Source organism: Schistocerca nitens, chromosome 4 (genome assembly GCF_023898315.1).
Source record: "Schistocerca nitens isolate TAMUIC-IGC-003100 chromosome 4, iqSchNite1.1, whole genome shotgun sequence".
Taxonomy (NCBI): domain Eukaryota; kingdom Metazoa; phylum Arthropoda; class Insecta; order Orthoptera; family Acrididae; genus Schistocerca; species Schistocerca nitens.
In genome coordinates this window covers 596292440-596316561 of record NC_064617.1, presented here as the reverse complement: position 1 = coordinate 596316561, position 24122 = coordinate 596292440, and the positions used below count along the sequence as shown (strand labels likewise).

The window sequence follows — 24122 nt, the reverse complement described above, 5'->3', positions numbered from 1 at the left end:
TCACTGGCTGTGCTGTGTGCAGCCTGTGGCTGCTTTGCATTGTTGTAATACTCGCCATTGTAGTGTTAGGCAGCCGGCTGTGAACAGCGCGTAGCGTTGGGCAGTTGGAGGTGAGCCGCCAGCAGTGGTGGATGTGGGGAGAGAGATGGCAGAGTTTTGAAATTTGTCATGAACTGCTATATATATTATGACTATTGAGGTAAATACATTGGTTGTTCTCTATCAAAATCTTTCATTTGCTAACTATGCCTATCAGTAGTTAGTGCCTTCAGTAGTTTGAATCTTTTATTTAGCTGGCAGTAGTGGCGCTCGCTGTATTGCAGTAGTTCGCGTAATCAAGATTTTTCTGAGGTAGGTGCTTAATGAAAGAAGTGTTATACGTGGCTTTTCCGTGACAGGACTATTTTGTTCTGTTGGGGACATACTACGTAATAAACCAAACTTGGTACTTCATAGTATAAGCTACGTAAATACGCTGTTGCAGTGTTATAAGTGGCGTGGTTATATTGAACCGACACCACAACAAAACACAGCGCCACAATGGAACGCCAACCCAGGTCCGTCACAGAACATGTCAGGAAGTTACAACCGACCAAGGCAAAACCAGAGCCACGAACAGTGTCAAAATACGCCATCGGGGAGTCAGGGCGGCCAACCCAACAGTAACAACAACAACAACCACAACCACAATGTGAGATTAGTGGAAGTGGCAGACAATTGTCAACTCACTAATGCTCAATACACTCTCCGTTGTTGGCTGCAGGATGGTGTAGTGAGAGCATATTCCTGATGACAGCCATAAACTTTGTATGCTGAGATACCATGAAGAAATAAAAATAGAAAAGGAACTTGTAGACATGCCGCAGAAATGTAAGCGAACCAATAAAAGTGTTGTGCAGGCAATATTGCAAGCAGATATGTACGGAGCACCAATACAGATAATAATCGATACCGGTGCGTCAACCAACGTCATTTGCGCAAATCTTTACAAAATAATAGAATACCAGTATTGTCAGTGAACAACTGTCGTGTAACGGGTGCTATAAATGCACAATCTCATATCATAAAGCACCAGGTGCAAGTCGAATTTACGGAAGGAAATGAAGCAATGAAAAGCTCGTTCCTAGTAGTTAAGGGATTAGGTGTTGCTTGCATCCTGGGGATGGAATTTTTACGCCAGAGGGACGCAAAAATCGACCTCTTGTGCGGGTAAGTAATCCTTATGAATGAGAGTAGACGTGCAATTTTGCCATTGTTGAGGACACGGGAAGTGCACGGTAAATACTGCCGGCCGGAGCTTTCATTCTAGATTCGAAGGCATACAGATAATGAACTTATATTCTGTCTTAAGTACAAGACAAGCATATTATGTAGAATTTATTACTGATGACAGAGAGGGAAAAAGGAAACTGATAGCCATGAATGCCGTGAAGTCAGAATATTTGACTGAAGCATAACAAAACAAGTTGACTCAGCTACTTACAGATAATGAGAATGTGTTTTCGGAAAAACCCGGTGTTATCGAGGGCTACACTTATAACATCGAAGTGGTACCTCACGATACTTTCTGTCACGCAAACTACACCATCCCGTGGTCAAAGCAGGAGGCAGTTACGAAGCAAATAAGAAAACTGCTTACAGAGACTTAAAGAAGTTCGCTCGGAAGAGCAACTTTTACATATGTGAGTAGTAGGTTAAGTTTATAGTGTATTTTTTTCTGTTTGTAAATGTACAAATTTTAGTGTAACATGTAATGACAATGAGGCACACAGGATTAGTGCGATTCAATTTTGTAGAAAGGAATAACAGTAATTTGAAAGCAATTGCATTTTGAAAGAAAACTGAACGTAGGTTTAAGAATATTTTACAAATTTCATTTTTAAAAAATGCTTTAAAAATTTTATTAAAAAAACATGCAACAGCATGTAATGATGAAAGAATTTTTCATTAGTTTTCAAATGGTCCAAATGGCTCTGAGCGCTATGGGACTTAACATTTGAGGTCATCAGTCCCCCTAGAACTAAGAACTACTTAAACCTAACTAACCTAAGGACATCACACACATCCATGCCCGAGGCATGATTCGAACCTGCGACCGTAACGGTCGCGCAGTTCCACACTGCAGCGCCTAGAACCGCTCGGCCACTCCGGCCGACTATTAGTTAGTGTGTCATGAATATTTTTGAACTGTAGTAGTAATGAAACTTATGAAAGTCAACACTATAGTATATATGAGGGGCTTATTTCAATAGTGGTACAAGTCCGTTACCTCCACCTTTTTGCCTATAATCCTTCTGAAATTAATGATTCAAACAAACAGAAATAAAGGTTAATCTCTAGCAAGAAGCCATATGCTTGAATATTCCTAGTATCTCAACTGCAGACTTTTCAGCGCTCGTTTAATTTTAGGACTCTGTATCTCACAATGTACGAAAATGGACTTGTACCACTATTGAAATAAGCCCTTTATATGTTATTCCATGTATTTATGTATATACCGATCCTTAAATATGATCAGTCATAATTTACTATGAAATATGAGTGCAAGGTGTATATCACCTAAGGTGCCTCATGTGTTGTGGATAAGGTACAAAGGAAATCAGTAAACGCGATTAACACGAAGCAGTATTAAAATATAATGCCATCTGCTAAGGCAGAGATTTGCACGAATTTATCGTGTAAACAAAAACACAAATCGAACACTAATCTAGGAACTTGCACGCTTGGCATAGATTACAAAATGTGTAAAATAATGCGAGAGGCGAAGTTTTGTAAAGTAGAACCTGGCTCTGGAGAGCAAGTACGCAATGAGTAGGCAGACATGAGATGGGGAAATACAAGTGTATAGTCAAAAGTCTGAAGGCAAGTACGACTCTGTAAGTGGAAAATGGAACGATGTAATTAGTGCGAGAGACTGGTAAAATCCAGCACGAGCCAAAATCCAGTTCAGACTGAATTAAATACATTAGTGTTTGTGAACTAATCGAAACAGTTACTTTAAGCAGTGCCGGCAGGGATGGCCGAGCGGTTCTAGGCGCTACAGTCCGGAACCGCGCGACCGCTACGGTCGCAGGTTTGAATCCTGCCTCGGGCATGGACGTGTGTGATGTCCTTAGGTTAGTTAGGTTTAAGTAGTTCTAAGTTCTAGGGGACTGATGACCTCAGAAGGTAAGTCCCATAGGGCTCAGAGCCATTTGAACAATTTGAAGTTTAAGCAGTGTGAAAAACTGTGAAGGTGAAACTGGGAATACGGACGTTGAAGTGCTGGTATTGAACTTTCAACACCGGTGAAGATGCCAAACGCCAATATTACGCACGAAAAACTGTGAATTTGCTGATAAATGTAAACTGTTAACGTGAAGTGAACCCAGAGTCAATATTTTTGGGCGGGCTGTAATTTCAGCGAGTACAATAATGCGAGATTGGAATACGAGGCGTGGACTGTTGCAAAACAGCGACCGCAGAACATTCACGGGAGAAGATCCATGTCATGTATTCTGCAAGACAATGCTGGCTTATCACTCGGAAACTGGCGAAAACTTAAGAACAACTGCCGCGCTAATAAATACTCCTTTCCCACTAGCGTAACCATCTGCAGCGGGAGGGAAATATGACGCTGTTTGCGTGTATGTTTCATGTACTACGTCGGAGATGCGTAGCAGAGCTGATTCCTGCCAACAATCATCCCACTCAGCCACGGCCGGCCGAGACAGAAGCGCATCACCAACTGTGCAGCCGATCAGCTGATTCTGACGTTCCACGGCGGCGAGAGACGCTGGCGTCGAGCGGGCGTTGACCTCTCCGCAGCCGCCGCGCGAACGCCGAGCACCGAACACACCAACCGGCGCCGTCGCGAGCTAAACGTCGCGGCATAGATCATCAACGACACCGCAATCAATAACTACGATGTGTTAATTGTTATAATAACCTCATTTCTTTGCATAGTGCAACGAAAAATTGCTCGTAACGTATGCACATCCTGTACTCCAATGACATCCCACAAAGAATTAAGTGAAAGTAACCAAAGCGGCTAGTCTGGCGCTCCGCCGAGGTTTTCCCCAGTGTTTTCCTACGGCCGCGCCAAAAGGGGAGCGAACAGTTAACACCCCTGGGACTGCAAGAATTACAGACTATCTCGTAGTTTTATACCTTCGAACACTACGTAAGATGCATCCCCAAAAAGAAGCAGCCAAAATGACTGTACAAATGTAAAATGTCATGACATAATTGTCAAACTAATTGTATTCTATGTCCTTTTCTTTTGAACATGACTATATTCGTAACCAATTGTATGTTATACTGTTATGTAAATAACTTCGTCTGTATTACTTTGTGTGCAACAAACATCACTAAGTACAATGACTAAAATACACGATGTGACATATGTAGACTGTGAAAGAAAAAACTGCGTGTGTGTGAGCACTGTGGACATAAAATAGGAAATATTTATGTCAAAAAAGGAATTAACACGAACATGTTTTATGACATAAACATTTCGGGGGGCAATATACCGTCCCCAGTGAAATACTAAGAAAAGACTTAAAAACAGTATTTATAAAGAAGAGACATTTAAAAATTGAATAATAAGTGGACACTAGCCACTCAGGCGAACATGTATTTTTTTCATGTATCCGTATTATAATTATTTCTCTGTATAATTTTCGAGGGCAAAGAAATATAAAGATGCACTCGAAACAAAATGATCTAAAGAGGCGACAAGATGCGCTCTTTTGTTAATTTTTTAGTCGTCTTCACTTCTTCTCTTTTCTTGGTTGCGTGTGGACAGACATCTTGCGAGTGCTGGCAAATGTAAGCATATTTGTATTAATTAAGCAGATAATATAATGATTTAATATTATTGTTCACGTTTAATTTGTAAGAGGTGATCCTGATTTCGTGTTCGCCGGGAGGGTGGGTGGGGGGGGGGGGGGGTTACCCTGTACCATTACTAGTCATTTCAAATCCTATTACACTCGCAAACAGAGCGAGAGAACAACGACCGTCTCTACACTTCCGTATGAGCCCTAATTTCTAGTTTCGCAGTGATCCTTACGCGAAATCTATTTTGGCGGCAGCCGAATCGTTCTGCAGTCAGCTTCAAACGCCGGCTTTCTAAATTTCCTCAGTAGTGTTCCTTAAAAAGAACGTCGCCTCCTCTCCAGAAATTCCCAACTCAGTTCCCGAAGCACAACCGTAATACATGCATGTTTTTTGACACTGCTGGTAACAAATCTAGCAGCCTGCCTGTGAATTGCTTCAATATCTTCCTTTAATCCAAACTAGCGCTTATCATACACACTAACTGTACTCAAGAACAGATCGCACTAGCGCCGCAAATGAGGTCCCCTTTTTCAGATGAACCACACTTCCCAAATATTCGCCTAGTAAACTGACTCTTCCCTACCAGATCCTGACTTCCTCGTTACATTAAATATCGCTTTGCAGCAGTACCCACAGATATTTAAACGAAATTACTGTGTCAATCAGGACATTACTAATGTTGTATCCGACCACAACAGGTTTACTTTTCCTACTCATCCTAATTAACATACATTTTTTCTAGATTTAGAGACAGCTGCCATTCATCGCACCAACCAGTAATTTTGTCAAAGTCATTTTGTATCCTCCTACAGTCACACAACTTCGACACCCAGGACAGCACAGCATCATCAGCAAACAACCGCAGGTCGCCACCCTGTTCGGAAGATCATTCATGTATCACACTTCCCTGGCGCACTCCTGACGATATCTGTGCATTACGCTGGATAGGTTCTTAATCTGTAAAGAACATCTTCAAATTATTATTATTTTTTCCTTTTTTTCTTTTGTACATCAGTCTTGTGACTGGTTGATGCGGCTCACCGCGAATTCCTCTCGTGTGTCAACCTCTTTATCTCAGGTAGCACTTGTAACTATGTCCTTACTTATTTACTGGATGTTTTCCATCTCTGTCTTCCTCTACAGTTTTTGCCCTCTTCAGCTCCCTCTAGTACCATGGAAGTGATTCGCTGATGTCTTCACGGATGTCCTAGTCCTATCGCCCTGTCCCTTCACCTTGGTAGTATTTTCCACATGTTTCTTTCTTTTCCGATTCTGCGCAGAACCTCATCATTCGTTACCTTAGCCTGAATTTTTAACATTTTCAAATGCTGCGATTCTCTTCTCTTCGGTTTTCCCACAGTCCATGTTTCACTACCATACAATACTGTTATCCAAATGTACATTCTCAGAAATTTCTCCCTCAAATTAAGGCCCATGTTTGATATAAGTCGACTTCTCTTGACCAGGAATGCCCTTTTTGCCAGTGCTAGTCTACTTTTGATGTGCTACTTGCTCCGTCTGTCATTGGTTATTTTGCTGCATAGGTAGCATAATCCCTTAACTTCATTTACTTCGTGACCGTCAACCCTGATGTTAAGTTCCCGCTGTTCTCATTTCTGCTACTTTTCATTACTTTTGTCATCCGTCGATTTACTGTCGATCTATATTCTGTAGTTATTACACTGTTCATTTCATTCGGAAGATCATGTAATTCTTTCACTCAGGATAGCAATATCATCAGCGAGTCATATGATTGATATCATCTCACTTTGAATTTTAATTAGGGATAAACTATAGGGAGAGACGGGTCATGAACAATATGTGCAAGAGTCAGGAGAGGATAATATTAATGGGTGACCAAAAACGAAGTGCTCGGATTAAAAAGGGTGTAAGACAGGGATGTAGTCTTTCGCCCCTACTGTTCAATCTGTAAATCGAAGAAGCAATGATGGAAATAAAAGTAAGGTGCTGGAGTTTTTTTTTCCATGTCGACAAATCCGATGAACGTATCTTGATTTTTCTATAGTGTTGCTTCCATTATCGACCTCAACGTCAGAATTACCTCTCTGGTACCTTTACCTTTCCTGAAGCCAAACTGATCGTCATCTAACACACCCTCAATTATCTTTTCCGTTCGTCAGTATATTATTCTTGTCAGCAACTTGGAGGGATGAGCTGTTCAGCTGATTGTGCGATAATTCTCGCACTTGTCAGCTCTTGCAGCCTTCAGAATAGTGTGGATGATATTTTTCCGAAAGTCGAATGGTATGTCGCCCCCTATACACCAACGTGGATAGTCGTTTTGTTGCCACTTCCCCAATGATTTTAAAAATTCTGATAGAATGTTATCCATCCCTTCTGCCTTCTTAAGTCATCCAAAGCTCTCATGAATTCGATTCTAATACTGAACCTAATGTCTTTCTAAATCGATTCCTGCTTCCCCTTCTACTACATCAGACAAATCTTCTCCCTCATAACGGCCTTCAGTGTACATTTTCCACTTATCCGCTGTCTCCTCTGCATTTAACAGTTACACTCGTAATGTCACCACGATTGCTTTTACCACCATTGCTTTTAATGTCACCGAAGGTTGTTTGGACATTTGTATATGCTGACTCATTCCGTCCGTCAATCATTTCTTTTTCGGTTTCTTCATATTTTCCATCCAGCCATTCCGTCTTAGCTTTCATGCACTTGCTATTCATTTCATTCCTCAACGACTGGTATTTCTGTATTCCCGAATTTCCCTGAACATTTTTGTACTTCATTCTTTCATCGATCAACTGAAGTATTTTTTCTCTTATCCATGGTTTCTTCGCAGTTACCTTCTTGTGCCTATGTTTTTCATTCCATCTTCTGTGACTTCAGTGACTGTACTTTTTAGAGATGTCCATTCCTCTTCTACTGTACTGCTTACTGAGCTATACCTTACTGCTGTATCTATAGTCTTAGAGAACTTCAAGTGTGTCCCGTCATCCCTTACAACTTTCGTACCCCCCCCCCCCCCCTATTTGCTTATCGACTCGACTAATCTCTTAAATTTCAGGCTACTCTTCATCACTACTACATTGCGATCTGAGTCTATATCTGCTCCTGGGAACGTCTTACAATCCAGTATCTGATTTCGGAATCTCTGTCTGACCATGATGTAATCTAACTGAAATCTTTCCGTATCACCCGGTCTGTTCCAAGTATACCTCCTCCACTTGAGATTCTTGAAGAGAGTATTCACTATTACTAGCGGAAATTTATTACAGAACTCAATTAGTGTTTCTCCTATCATTCCTTGCCCCAAGCCCATATTCTCCTGTAACCTTTTGTTCTACTCTATCGCCTACAGCTGTATTCCAGTACCTCATGTCAGATTTTCGTCTCGCTTTTCGTATTGGAGTACCCTTTCAATATCCTCCTATACTTTCCTAATCTCTTCATCTTCAACTTGCGACTTCGACTTGCATACCTGGACTATCGTTGTCGGTGTTGGTTTCCTGCCGATTCTAATGTGAGCAACCATATCACTGAACTGTTCCCAGTAACACCTTCTCTCCCCTACCTTCCTATTCATAACGAATCCTACACCCGTTACACCATTTTCTGCTACTTGCTGGCTTTCAAAAAAACAAATGTCGCCCTCAACTACGTACCCTCAGACTCAGAGTTGAAATATTAAAAGTTTTGGCTGGTTTCGTTGTCTAGGGGATGGGATACGTAGTTGCCGCATTACAAGCCAAATGCTACCGAGTCTACAGTATACAACATGAATTTACACATGAATCGAATGGTCGAAGGTTCCTATCATTCGGCAATTGCGTTTTGAATGTAACATAGAAATTTATAAATGAAAGATTGCAATTAAATAAAATCTGCAGGTGCTATTTTTAACGACTTTAAATGACGAGTACGACAGAAAAAGTACCTTTAACGATGCCGTTTATTACTGCAAAATACTTATTGGTGATGATGGTCCAGCAGTAAATAAAATGTAAGTTGATATCAGGGAAACAATAGATTCCTACTTCACCTAATTACATTCATGCTCATAAATGAAGGATAATGCTGATACATGGTGAAACAACACTCTGGTGGGTGGTTTGCGGGTTTAGATCACCTCGGTGTATGACTATGGGGTGTATTTGACCTGCGGTCGTCACACGGTGGTGCTGGCATCAGTCCACATACGCAGAGGTATGTTGGTGCATGTCACAGTACGGTGCAGCTAGTAAGTGTGCAGACGTTTTCAGGCGTGCTAATGGTGACTGTGTGTTGAAAATGGCTCAAAGAACACATATTGATGATACTAGGGTTACTGGAGGCTGGTCAAACACAGCAGGTCATAGCACGGGCCCTCAGTGTGATCTCAAGATTATGGCAACGATTCCAGCAGAGAGAAAACGGGTCCAGGTGCTACAGTACGGGACGTCCACAGTGTACAACACCACCAGAAGACCGATATCTCACCATCATTGCCCACAGACAGCCACGGAGTACAGCAGGTAGCCTTGCTTGGGACCTTACAGCAGCCACTGGAACAGCTGTCTCCAGACACACAGTCTACAGACGTCTGAACAGACGTGGTTTATTCGCACGGAGATCTGCAAGGTGCACTGCACTGACCCCTGGTCACAGGAGAGCTTGTAAAGCCTGGTGTGAAGAACACAGTACATGGTCATTGGAACAGTGGTCCCAGGTTATGTTCACGAACGAGTCCAGGTAGTCTGAACAGTGATTCTCGCTGGGCTTTCATCTGGCGTGAACCAGGAACCAGATACCAACTCCTTAATGTTCTTGAAAAGGACCTGTATGGAGGTCATGGTTTGATGTTGTAGGGTGGGATTATGATGGTGCACGTACACCTCTGCATGTCTTTGACAGAGGAACTTAACAGGTCAGGTTCATCGGGACTTCATTTTGCACCAGTACATCCACCTTTTCAGGGGTGCAGTGGATCCTACGTTCCTCCTGATGGATGATAATGCACGGCCCCTCCGAGCTGTCATCGTGGCGGAGTACCTTGTGTAAGTAGGCTGTTTAGTTTTTTATATTGGTAACGCCATGTAGCGCTCTATATGATAATCACTGGCTGTGCTGTGTGCAGTCTGTGGTTGGGTGGCATTGTTGTAATATTCGCCACTGTAGTGTTGGGCTGTTGGCTGTTAACAGCGCATAGTGTTGCGCAGTTGGAGGTGAGCCGCCAGCAGTGGTGGATGTGGGAAGAGAAATGGCGGAGTTTTGAAATTTGTAAGACTGGATGTCATGAACTATTAAGGTAAATACATTGTTTGTTCTCTATTAAAATCTTTCATTTGCTAACTATGCCTATCAGTAGTTAGTGCCTTCCGTAGTTTGAATCTTTTATTTAGCTGTCAGTAGTGGCGCTCGCTGTATTGCAGTAGTTCGAGTGACGAAGATTTTTGTGAGGTAAGTGATTTGTGAAAGGTATAGGTTAATGTTAGTCAGGGCCATTCTTTTGTAGGGATTATTGAAAGTCAGAATGCGTTGCGCTAAAAAATATTGTGTGTCAGTTTAAGCACAGTCCTGTATAATTTTTCTAAGGCGACGTTTCACTTGAAACAGAATATATCAGGCGAATTGAGTGACCTGCCAGTTCTCCAGACTTAAACCCCATCGAGCACGTCTGGGATGCTCTCGGTCGACGTATCGCTGCATGTCTTCATGCCCCTCGGACACGTCAGGAGTTCCGACAGGTACTGGTGCAAGAATAGGAGGCTATACCCCAGCAGCTGCTTGGCCACCTGATCCAGAGTATGCCAACCCATTGTGCGGCCTGTGTACATGTGCATGGTGATCATATCCATATTGATGTCGGGGTACATGCGAAGGAAACAGTGGCGTTTTGTAGCACATGTGTTTCAGGACGGTTTTCTCAACTTATCACCAATACCGTGGACTAGATATGTGTCGTGTCTGTTCCCTATGTGCCTATGCTATAAGCGCCAGTATTGTGTAGTGCCACGTTGTGTGGCACCACATTCTGCAATTATCGTTAATTTATAAGCATGAGTGTACTTATGAACAACTGTTGATTATATGTTATATGTTATATGTTATATAATGTTATATGTTAAGTTGAGAAAACCGTCCCGAAACACATGTGCTACAAAACGCCACTGTTTATGTTTTAAGTATACCTTGTTAAATAAAGGATTATCAACCACTGTAAGGCAACAAATGACTTTCCGTAAACTCAGCGTCCACCTTCCTCCAGCCCGTTAAGTTGTTGTCGTATCCTGGGACATCCACTAAGACTGAGAAGGGTGTCAAGGGGGAAAAAAAACTCAGCAAGTCGTGTCGGGTAGTATGAGCAGTAGCAAATCGCTTACTATCTGCGACCGATGAGGCAATAATTAGGTAATTTAGTAGTGGGTATCATGCAGGTCGATACCTTTGACGTTGTGAGACGTTGTCACTCGGCGGCTGCAGCTGAGTACCTGCCTTGTCTTCTCGGCCAGATCAGCGTACGTGTAATAGTTGAGTTCGTCATCGGTGAATATCCGGTAGGTCACATACCGGAATCAATGGGTAGGGTAGTGATGGCGGTTTGTTTGCGCGTTAGTGTGCGAATTTATCGGCTTTCGTGCTGTTGGCCCGTTGGTCGGCTGTGATAGCCACTGGTATGTCCAGTCAGTATTGCTGATGTTATCTCCCAATAGGTGGTTAGGCTCTCACTAGCTGTCTCTCCGGTTGCTTATGCTTCCACCTATGGCTGTGATCATAGTTCCCCTGAGTAGGGATGAAAGAACTGGTCGAGTGTCTGGAGTTCTTGTATCGGCGCGTGGCGAGTTTTCTTTTAATACTTCCATGACTGTTACAAGGCGGCATTCATCGTGAGGATCCGCGGTGGCCGGCCGCTGACCAAGTCCGGAACCCCGCTGCTGCTACGGTCACAGTTTCGAATCCTGCCTCGGGCATGGATGTGTGTGATGTCCTTAGGTTTAAGTAGTTCTAAGTCAAGGGGACTGATGACCTCAGATGTTAAGTCCCATAGTGCTTAGAGCCATTTGAACCATTTTTGATCCGCGGTGTGAGTGTAGCGTGGAGCGTTGCTAATGATCCGTAGCACTTCATTCTGCATGACTTGCAGGCGGCACAGGTGTGCAGGAGCTGCATATCCGCAGACGGGAGCTGCGTACATCATCAGAGGTCTGATTATTCTGATGCATATGGACCTAGATACCCTCCTATTTAGTATACTTTCCCTGTTGAGCATAGGGTAGAGTTGCTTGAGCTTCACGTGCGCTCTGTTGGCAACGTATTCTATGTGGACCTCCTGTGTAAGTTTCCGTTCCAGCTAAACAACTAGGTATCTAACGTCCTCTCTGAAACGGATTGAGCGTGCATGTAGTGTTACCTGTCTACGACGTTGATGTTTGCGCTGTAGTTTCGGTCTGCATATGAACAGAACTGCTTCGCACCTGTCGACGTTTGCTTAACGCACCATCATTCGAACCAAGGCTAGGCACTTCTGAGTGCTGTCTGTATTCATGAATTAATGGATGGCTCAATTATTCATGCAGATGGCTAATGTCGTATTTTGTGTTGCTGCGATATCATTAACGTAGAGACTGAACAAGATGGGCCCCAGTATGGTTCCCTGGACTGCTCTAGCTTGAATACCGTGTTATGTCGACTGTTTGCCCTGCACGTCAGTAAGGAAACATCTGTTGCTCAGATATGAGGGTATAAGAGTTCAAGCCTATAGGCGAAACCAGCTTCGCTTAGTTTGCATATGAAGCCGTTACCAGAGACGGTCGAAAGCTCTTTCGACGTCCAGGAACACAGCCCCTGTGGGTGTTTTCGTGTTATAGCCATGTGTTATATGTTCAACTAAGCGGAGGAGTTGAGTTGTTGACTCCTAAAGCCAAATTGCTCCGGCCTTAGGGTGTTGCTGGCAGTGCAGTGCCTAGTGATGAGTTTTAGTATTACCTACTTGACAATCTTGCTGAACGAGCACAGCGGACTCATGGATCGGTAATTTTGTGGGAGGTAATGGTCATTCCATGGCTTCCTGAACATCAGGACCATGGCCGCCTTCCAAAAGTCACGCAGGTATTGGTGTTGCATTCGTTATATGAGTGAGGTATTGTATGGCTCTATCCGTGAACTCCTGGAAGACACGGTTTGCCATCGGCACTGAAATGCTTGACAGCCCATATGATTTTATTTGTGCTAGTACGTCTGACCACGTTGCGCGTGGGCTGGGCTACAAGATGGGTAACCTCCTGGTCCGTTTCAAGTGTGAATATTTTCCATTGTGAATACTAGGTCTGACGGAGCCAGATTCGGCATGAAAGACGCTGTAAGTGTTGAGGCCATGAGCTCTGACTTCTACTTTGGGGAGTATGCAGGGCCGTCTGGGCCTTGTAGAGTAGGAAGTAGTGTTTGTCTCTAGTGAAGTGTCTGGCTAGCTACCACATGTCAGGAAGTGTGGCATCAAGTCCTTCAATTTTTCTCCCATTTTTCGTTCCTAAATATTTGCATTTACTCGCGTATTAATACCTAGAGTCTGTTAAAGTGCAGTTTATAGAACGGATGCCTGGTACGCTACCATTTTTCTGAGATAAGGCCCAGGATTTTCTGGGGCAGGGCAGTCGAGTATTGTTGAGGTGTTAGACATTGCGTTTTGGACAGCAGTAGTGAGAACTTCCACTGTCTCATGAATTTGTTGTGTGTTGTTAATTTCGCGAGTGTCTGGAAAAGACTATCAAGCATTTCCATGAACAGTGTCCAATTCGCGCGCTTGTAGTTCAGTATCCTGCGTGGTTCCGTGTCCTGCAGTTTTTCTTCCGTGTGAAGTACTACAGGCATGTGATCTGAGTCCAGATCGTTTTTACCGTACATTTGGTGAGCTCGTGATGCCGGGTTCCTCTTCCTCTCCTCCTCCAACGTGACGTCTGATCTTAGTCGGGCCTGTGCCTGTGGACTGGAGTCGATCTCGTGGATTTTATGTACTTGGTGCGCATCGTCCAAGGGCTTTTACGTGGTTATTTACCGTGCGGTTCTCCGCTTGCTATCTGCAGAGCTCTTTCGATGCAGCGTGGGAACCCAGGATCCTTTCACCTTGACGCTTTCTTCTTTCTTGTTGAAGGTATTGTCATGTTTGTTTATTCCTATAGCTTCTCTGATTATTTGGGTGTGACAGCTCTTCTCTACAGTGAGAACTTCCGTGTTGGCGGATTTCACTGTGTAGCCAATCTCACACAGTGTGTGCTATGCCACGCCCGATTTCTCCACCTGCCCCAACCTGTGATCCTGATATTCGGTGATCCTGCTGTTGATACAATAACTTTTTTAAATAAACACATATAAGAAAAAGTTTTACCAACGTACATTTCAGTTCTCCAATTCATCTCTTTGGTCTATTCTAATACAATATGGTAAGAGTACTTAACTTCTATGCCGACAATGAAAACTTTATCTATACTTTTTGACCCGTCATACACTGTACGCAGATATTTGATTATACTAGCGGGCAGTGGCTTGTCAAGAAGCCGAGGAGCCGAACCCTGGAAGAGGAAACGAAATTCTATTTACAAGTCAGTCTGCAGGTGAGCAGATAGTCTGAACACCACTTAGAGACGAGCAAAGAAATAAACGCAAAACGCGACCAGTCCGAACGAGTGAAGACTAGCACATGGAAACAGAGCACATGGTGAGGCGGAGACCATCACCGCCGACAGGTAAACACCTGTGTCACTGGTACTGTCCATACAGTGCCTCGCATAAGCCGACCAGGACAGCGTTCCGTACTGCTCTGCCATGAGACGCACACAGACTCATTTCCTTACATATAGATGACTACTGGCGGGGATACTGAACCCTTATTTGTTTATTTTGATTATGTATACAATGGTGTGACAAATTATGGGATAGCTGTATGCAAATGCACAGATGGCGGTAGTATCACGTGCAAAAGGTATAAAAGGGCACTCCTTGGCGGAGCTGTCATTTGCACACAGGTGATTCCTGTGAAAAGGTTTCCAGTGTGATTATGGAATTAACAAACTCTGAACGCTGATTGGTACCTACAGCTAAACGCATTAGACATTCAACTTCGGAAATCTTTAGGAAATTCAATATTCCTAGATACACTGTCAAGAGTGTGCCGAGAACACCAAATTTCAGGCGTTAACTCTCACCACGCACAACGTAGTGGACGTCGGATTTCATTTAACGACCGACAGCAGCGGCATGGTGTTGTCAGTTCTAACTGACAAGCAACACTGTGTGAAATAACAGCAGAAATCAATGTGGGGCGAAATTTGCCATCAATAGCCCTGTGGCAGGTTTCGAGTGCAGCGCAGACCACACGAAGCCATGGACCCAGGTTGTCAACAATGCACTGTGTAACCTGATGGGGGCTCCATGGTAAGGGCTGTGTTTACATAGAATGTGCAGCGTCCTCTGGTCAGATTGACCCGATCATTGGCTGAAAATTGTTATGTTCGGCTACTTGGAGACCATTTGCAGCCGTTCCTGGGTTTCACGTTCTCAAACAAAGGTGGAATTCTTATGGGTGACAACGTGCCCTGTCACCAGGCCACAACTGATAGCGACTAGTTAGTATAATATTCTGGACAATTTGAGTGAATCATTTGACCACCCATATCGCCCGACATGAATTCCATAGAACATTTTTGGGCTATAATCTAGAGGTCAGTTCGTGTACGAAATCCTGCACCGGCAACACTTTCGCCATTACGGACGGCTGTAGAAGCAGCATTCCTCAGTAGTTCTGCAGGGGACTTCCAATGTCTCGTTGAGTCCATGCCACGTTGAGTTGTTGTGCTACGCTGATCAAAAGGTCTGACACGATATTACGAGGTACCCCACGACTTTTATCACATCAGTGTAAATACTAACGTCTATTCCGTCAATGTTTTAAACCACTAGGAATTTGCTACTTCACCTCATTCATCGCCGAGAACAGGCACCTGCAGTTAACATTATCTCTAATATGTTAAATGACAAATATTTGTGCAAAAAGTTTACGCTGCAACGTGAACTGTCAGCAATTTGACCACGATCAACTACAAAGGATTGCGTAATTAGTCCATCTGCAATCCTTACTATATCTCTAAGACATTACACCTTGGATAACGTAATTAGCCGAGCTGTAATTCTTATTATATCTCAAAGACAGTATAACTTGTATCAAATGTTCAGCTCATTTTATTTGTTGGCGAATGTAAAATGAAAACAAATTTTCTAAATGACAAACGTCATTTTAAAGTAAAGGGCGTTTATTGAACTTTGATGTGAAAAAGTACTTGTCTATTTACATAATTAACAATTATTCTAGAGTTCTTGTTTTTCTACGTTTCTCTGAGGCACCCTACTGAGTGGAAGCGATCTCCAGAATTCCATTCGCTCTTCGAGTAGCCCCTTCTTCGCTTCCAGCTTCTCGCCTATTTCCAGGTACTCTGGTTCAGTGTCTGAAGTCACTCTCGGCCAATGTGTCAGCTCGTCGTTCGGTGTTGGGTTTCTGCAAAATGCGTAAGAAAACCCAAACAATTATTTTGCTCATTCGGCAAATTGAAAGACTGAACTATATTTTAGATAACCACGTCGAAATAAATTTGTAAATATCCAAATTTTTGAACTTTTGAAAATATGAATCAAAACTTGAAACTGAAAAGAGAGAATAGTCCTATAGGGCAGAGCGAAAATGATTACAACAGAGGAAATAATACCTGAACATATGCTGTGAGTCTCTTTACATACACACTAATAAATGTCATTTTTATTCGTCGCCACCTTTTGGCGTGTCATTGTCGATAATCAGAAGAATCGAGAAGACTTGTGTTCTAATTTGTGTTGCTAAAGGGGTGCTTGATTTCCAGTTTAATCATAATCAGATATCATATGTACATGCTTTGCATTTTTGAACAAATGCTGCAGTTAATAAGGTCGAATAAAATCAATTAATATCACTTAAAAGCAATGTTTCTGCACAGATTGCTGAAATTGTCTGTAACAGTAATATCCGTGAAATTTTTCGGCAAAGGCGTGTACCGTAACAATTCATTGCTTCTTCAGCAGTACAGGTTGAATCTGGCAGATGGCAATGAAAACTATCTTTCAAAGATTTCCCAATATGTTTCGGCTGAAGCCCTGCTGGCGTCAAATATTTCATAATTAAATCATATGCAACACACTAGTCGTATGGAACTGTCAGACGTATTTCGCCTTTGATGTATTAAACTCATCTTCAATGGATTTTTCTAGAGTAATATCTTGTTTTGTTCTTGCATTTGTTAATTATGGATTTGAAACAATTAACACCCATGTATTAAACATAAACAATAAACACTCAAATCCTTATAAACACACACACGCACACACACAAACGCTGACAGGGAGAAATAACGAATAGAAAGGAGTAGAAGAAAGCTTGGCTTCTATACACAAACAACATCACGGATGCCAAGTGAATAAATAATAATTCCTCCAGGAAAACTCGCCATACTTGTCGTGTTCAGTCTCACGTAACAGTTAGATAACCAGCGAAGTGATCCACATCATACAGCAGACGTAAAACTAAGTGTCAAAATCGAAAATTTGTGTGAATGTACGAGGCTTGGAACTTAAATAGTGGCAACTATTTATTCACAACCGATACAAAAGAGCTACATGTTTGCACCTGTTATTGGCCTTCAAAGTAGTCACCAGCGTTGTGTAGAACCCGTTGCCAGCGATGTGGAAGGCGCAGTATACCGTTAGCAGAGCCTGCTCTGTTGATGGTGCGAATGGAGTGGTCTACTGCCTGTCGAAACTCTGGAAAAACTTCTGAAGCGAATGCCACGAAGTGGTTCCTTCATCTTTTGAATCAAATCAAAGTCACAAGGACTTAAGTCCGGGGAGTATGGTGGATGGTACAGTACTTCCCAGTCCCATCGACCGAACTGAACAGCCACAGCTTGCGCTGTATACGCCTGCGCATTGTCGTGCAAAATGATGGGTGGATCGCGCAAAAAGTGTCGCTGATCCTTTCGCAACGCTGGTCCTAGGTGATGCTCCAAAAACGAACAGTAATGCTGTGCATTGACGGTCTGCCGTGGTGGAACGTAATACGTTAGGATAACACCATCACTGTCGCACACGAGAATCACAATAACTTTAGACCGCTCCATTCGCATCATCAACAGAACAGGCTCTGCTAACGGTATACTACTCCTTCCACATCGCTGGCAACGGGTTCTACACAACACTGGTCACTACTTTGAAGGACAGTAACAGGTGTAAACATGTAACTCTTTGGTATCGGATATGAATAAATAGTTGCCACTATTTAAGTTCCAAACCTCGTATTTTGAAATTTCTTAAGCGAAGTGGAAATGAGTGGCTTAATGACGTGAGGGAAAACACAGAAACTGGCAGGACGGATAAGAAACAACAGTAAGAAACATTTTATTTATGTAAAAATTAAGGCGTAAACTGTTTCAAATCTATTATATATATGTATAAGAAGAATGTTGTATATTGTTCGAGAAAAATCTACTGAAGAGGCCAGTAATATAAAGGGCTAAGCGCATCTGGAAATTGGATAATACTAATGCAGCAAGGAAAAGGCTTTCTATTTTCGAATGACTTGTAGTCTGCTTTTTGTGCATTAGTTTTGTGCAGAGAATATCTGTACGCAGACTAGATTTATAAAGTTAATGGAACAGAATAGAAGAACATAAAAAGTATTGCAGATTGTATCGAATATTTACATCTCACTGATTACTTACATAGGAAAGAGTAAAGACTTCCTTGTATAAATTCCTAAAAGTGAGGCTCCAACAGCTGTGATTAAGAAACAGGGCCGTGGCATTTCGCACACATTGTATTTATCCTAAGTATGCGAAAAATAATTAATAAATTAACTGTAATCTATATTGAAAATCTATTTCTCTGCCTCGTGATGACTGGGTGTTGTGTGATGTCCTTAGGTTAGTTAGGTTTAAGTAGTTCTAAGTTCTAGGGGACTGATGACCATAGATGTTAAGTCCCATAGTGCTGAGAGCCATTATATTGAAAATCTACACTTCTCAGTGAGTCATGGAAATAAAACTAGCAATAATTCAGCCGAACAGCATCAACTAAAATACATAACTAATATGGTTCCAGAAAATGTAATATCCCTCGCCAAGCTGAAGATTCATATGAAGATTGGCTGCTTAGACTGCTTCTCAATATCACGGATCATTTTACTGGTTCACGTAAGAATTATTCAACTTACTTTGAGGTCAGGTAGCCAAGAAATCGCTAATCACAGTAAAATGAGCCTATGTCCATTGCTTGCTGCATGTGAGACCAAAAGAAAAAAAATTCTGGGTGCAGTTTAACGATACAACTGAAAACCTATACATTAGACCCTACAACATAAATTTTTCGAAACATCTATGGCACAAAATGTTTCAGAGGCTGCACTAACCCTTCAAAACGAAATGACTAATAAATACGAGTTTTAGTTTATGCTTACTTAGTACCTCAGGGAGAAATCTCTCACGATATGTTTGTGAGTAACTACTTAAATTCACAGCTTCATTCAGATTTTATCAAAAATGTTGACTTCTAAACTGTTGCGCTTCTTAAAATTACTAGCGAAAGTTTCCACAAATGTTGATACTGCTGATGAAGAACTCTCGGTTTTGTAGCTGGATGGTAGCAATGAAATTTCGAGACGTACGTATGAATGTCATCTCAGTTATAAGGGTCGGTGTACTGTGATCCTTACAGATGCAGGACCACAAAGCATGGAGCACGGTGATGAGGGTCCATCTAGGCATTAATGAGACAGCACTAGCGAATTATGCATTAGCTTTGGTTTTACAAATGAATCGTCTTCTCCATGGTACCAGCAGGAGGACGGCGGACGCAGCACGCAGGAGTGGAATCCGCTGCCGCGTCCAGCTGACCAACCGCTGGAGGGCGTCGGCGAAGTCACGGCACCTAACGCAGCAAGAGTGGCGCCGTGCAGGGCCGCCAGTCCGGCTGATGGAGGACGCTGCTTGTCCAGCGATGACGCCCAGAAGGTCGAAGAGGCCTTTTACCATCTCACACTCATCGACATCGAAGGGAGTACGCCAATAAACTTCCAGAAGCTCTGCACAGGACGCCGATGGTGGTGCAGAGCTATGTCATAGGCTCTCCACCAGAGGAAGGCCGTGGATGTCAGTGTCTGCTCACAGATGCAAGTCAGGGGCAGCATCAGCTAGAGGGCCTCCCCTGCACAGTGTGATAGCGTGCCAAGCACCATCAGTGAGCCGGTGGTAGAAGGCTCCAGGTCTTCACATCAGTGGAAGAGAGGTCGGCACCTCACAACAGCTAAGTCCAGCAAATCTGACTGACTGCAGTGTCAAAGGTAATAGTAATCTGGAGAATGGTAGTCAGCGCATTACAGGTCCTGCCTCTAATCTGGTTCTCTACAAATTGAATATAGAATAGCTTGGGAACCTGAGTATTTATAGCAGTCTGTCAAAAGAAGTGACTTTGTGCCTTGGGGATAAAGACCGAATGTGGCCTGGTTTCCTGGGTTCATCAGCAGTCTTCACCACACCTCGGTTGTGGCTTTCAGCTCTTCGGCTTGGTACTTTCTGCAATGTCAAGGGGCTTAAAGGTATTCTTGTCTAAGATTTACACGTTATTATAGCACCTTGCAGTGCTGTTAGAATTACATTACGTTCCCTTCACATTGAGGTCATATTGCTGGACTGGTAGTTCAGATGTTTCGCTCGAGCAATGTGTGGCAATGGCCTCAGTTGTGTGTCACAATACTGCAGCATCGGCTCTCCTGTCTGATTGCCATTCTGCTTGCAACACTGCGCTTGAGTCTGCGTCAGCTTGGCTCAGTGCTTTAAACAATTCTACATTCATCTGCTATATCTTTCTGGGTGCTACATCATTATCCTTGCAGGGGTTGTCTTTATGTAACAACATTTCATCACTGCCACACAGCTGTAGCCGCAGGAGCATTTCAGCAGCGGTATATACCAGGAAAGTCTACATTTACATTCGTTTGTGACCACTAATGCTGCCGGCCGGTGTGGCCGAGCGTTTCTAGGCGCTACAGTCTGGAACCGCGCGACCGTTACGGTCGTAGGTTCGAATCCTGCCTCGGGCGTGGATGTGTGTCATGTCCTTAGATTGGTTAGGTTTAAGTAGTTCTAAGTTCTAGGGACTGATGGCCTCAGAAGTTAAGTCCCATAGTGTTCAAAGCCATCTGAATCATTTTGAACCACTTATGCTACTTGAAGCTTCTTTTCTTAGTTATTGCCTGGATTTCTAATGACAGGCTTCCAACCGAAAACTAAATGAATCCCAGTTATCGTATGCTACAACTCATTCCAGGAAGAAATACTATTTTTTTGCTGTTGCAGAAAGATTCCAAGGTAAAGCAAGATCAGTAACCCAATATCATTTTTATAGAATATTTCGTCGGTACTTGGAGGAACACAGACATACTAAAAACTTAAGTACACAGTTTTTATGTTTCACAAAAAAGTATTATTATGCAAGATCAGTACCGTGTGCTTCAGCTTTTAGTCTGATATATCATTAAAAACAACAGGTGCGTTCGGGTTATAACTAGAAGTGAGGCCAAATCGGAACTGACATTAGACATTAATTCTGTCAGTTAACAGAATTCTTGCAGGGTAGTTGTAAGACGTAAGACGCACAATGAAACCATACAGTAGTTATATGTCTGAATATGGCAGCACTGATTTCGGAAATTTTATTCGTGCTATTGAGTGCCGATATTCAAATCTGTCTGATACACTAGGTTTTATAGATATGAGAGTGCTGCATGCCTAGTGCAACGAGAAATTATATTCAAATGTTTTTCATGATCGAAGGAAGTCGCTTTTTCGTGCTGGCGATATTCCTTAATTGAGGTTCTTTTATTCACATTAGCGGACATAAAGGACGTACTGCTAGCCATTTAACATGTTTTAGACATAAAGCTACAGATCAAACAGTTGGTGTAGTCTTGAAATGCTTCCCATTCTACTGTAGCTTAAATAATGTATATTTGAGGCATCTAGCAAAACGATGTAATTGTCATCATTGACAGTCAGAAAATTTGAAGACCAAAATATGAGTTTATTTCTAGGATCCAGTAGTCTTCCTTCGACAAAAATCGTCTCCGTACTAAATAAAGGTATTGCTTTACTTTCTACAAAACATAGCTGACGGTCTTATTGCTTTACTTTGTTTTTTACTGCAAATGAAATGTTGACTACAGAGTAAATCGTGCTGATTGGATCGGTAAAAAAAGGGAATTATCTTAATATACAGGATTATAAGAACGCATTCAAATTGAAGATGAGTTATTTAGTGCAACATGTGCTGTGATATCAATAATGCACTAAGATTATCACAACCAAAAAATACTCATTGTATTTCATTTATATTGAAAAGTACTTTGACAGCTTTTTAGTTCTTTCAGAGGAATATTCACTAAACATTTGTATCCATAACTTTGCTATGACTGACAAACAACCAATATTTAAATTTACAATTAAACGAGTAACATAAATAAATACTGAAAACTTTGTATTTGCTGATGTTTTCCTAACATAAATGGCTATACGTATTATTGTGACCAGCATGGATGACATTTTCTTTTCTCTGGATAAGATTTCGCAAACTAACATTGGACTTTTGGGATTCACACAGAGACACTTGTAATACAGTCGCTCGCTGAAGCTCGTGAAAATGACTAGGTGGCTAGCAAAAACATTGAGCAGAAAAATGGAATAGTTAAGTTTTGTAGTGCTAACCTAGCATCAGGACTTCACTGTGCTCTCCAGACACTTTAAATAAGGAACCCTTGTGTCATGCGTTTTGCACATATGTACTGGCCACACAAAAATCGTATGCTGGACAGAAATTGCTGAGAGCTCCCGTTTTAAAACCATTCTCAAGCTCCATATTGAATTGGCGATCACTAGGAAGCAGAACGTCCATCTTGCTACACTGTTGCTCATTAAAACGGCATCATCATGAAGGGAGGCCAATAATGAAAATTTACTTACGTGTGTATACAGTATAGAACGAAGAATCCATACGTATTATAAAATGGATTTATGTACAAGTGTATGTTCCACATCTCCTGAACCACTATACCGATTTCAACCTAACTTGGTTCAAATGTTCCCTGTTGTCAGGCAACAATCGCTGTGGGGCTAAGAATCACCTACCTATCAAATTTGACGTGATATGAAGTCGTAAACAATGAGATGTGTGAAATACTGCCTAATCAAGCATGACGTTATTACTTTGTGATAACTCTGTACGCAATAAATTTTGCAGACAATATCCACAAATGCCGCAAAACGTACCTATTATTGTTGTTGTAGTCTTTAGTCAGGAGACTAGTTTGATGCAGCTCTCCATGATGCTTTATCCTGTGCGAGCCTCTTCATTTCCGAACAAATATTGCAACCTAGATCCTTCAGAATCTGCTTAGTGTATTCATCTCGTGGTCTCCCTCTACGATTTCCCCCCCCCCTCCCCCCGTTCCCTCTGATACTAAATTGGTGACCCCCTGATGTCTCAGAATGTGACCTATCAACCGATCCCTTCTTTTGGTCAAGACGTGTCACAAATTTCTTGTCTCTACAATTCTATTCAGTAAATGCTCATTAGTAACGTGATCTACCCATCCAATTTTCAATATTCTCTGTAGCACTACACCTCAAGAGCTTCTATTCTCTTTTCGTCTAAACCGTTTATCGTCCATGTTTCACATCCATGCATTGCTATACTCCATACAAGCAGTATCAGAAACGACTTTCTAACACTTAAATCTATTCGATGTAAACAAATTTCTCTGCTTCAGAAATTCTTTTCTTGCCATTGTCAGTTTACATTTTATACCCTCTCTACTTGGGACAAATAAGTTATTTTGCTGCCCAAATAGCAAAACTCATCTACTGCTTTAAGTGTCTCGTTTCCTAATCTAATTCCCTTAGCATCACCTGATTTTATTCGGCTAGATTCCATTCTCGCTCTTTTACTTTTGTTGATGTTCATCTTACACCCTTCTTTCAAGACAATGGCCATTCCGTTTAACTGCTCTGCCAAGTTCTTTGCTGTCCCTGACAGAATTACAATGTCACTGGCAAACTTCAAAGTTTTTATTTCTTTGCCCTGAACTACGAAATTATATCATGATACCACCCATAGTTCAGGAGATATGACGTCATAAACACGGAGATGCTTGGAAAACTGTCGCATTATACACACATTTAAATTTACAATCACTACTTTTAAGTTTACGAGTGTTACTTCGT

The 24122-nt window shown here is 42.2% G+C and overlaps 1 protein-coding gene across 6 annotated transcripts in view; it reads right to left on the bottom strand.

The window, feature by feature from the left end:
- LOC126253375 (juvenile hormone esterase-like) overlaps positions 1–24122 on the bottom strand; it is a 295839-nt gene that overhangs the window by 144339 nt on the left and 127378 nt on the right. Inside the window, exon 10 of one of the 6 annotated variants that reach the window (XM_049954655.1) lies at positions 16065–16324. The exons of the other annotated variants lie outside the window; for them this stretch is intronic. Within the exon in view, the coding sequence (XP_049810612.1) occupies positions 16138–16324 (187 nt within the window). The 3' untranslated portion in view covers positions 16065–16137. Of the gene's footprint in view, positions 1–16064; positions 16325–24122 lie in introns of those variants that run through there. 6 annotated transcript variants of the gene reach the window in all.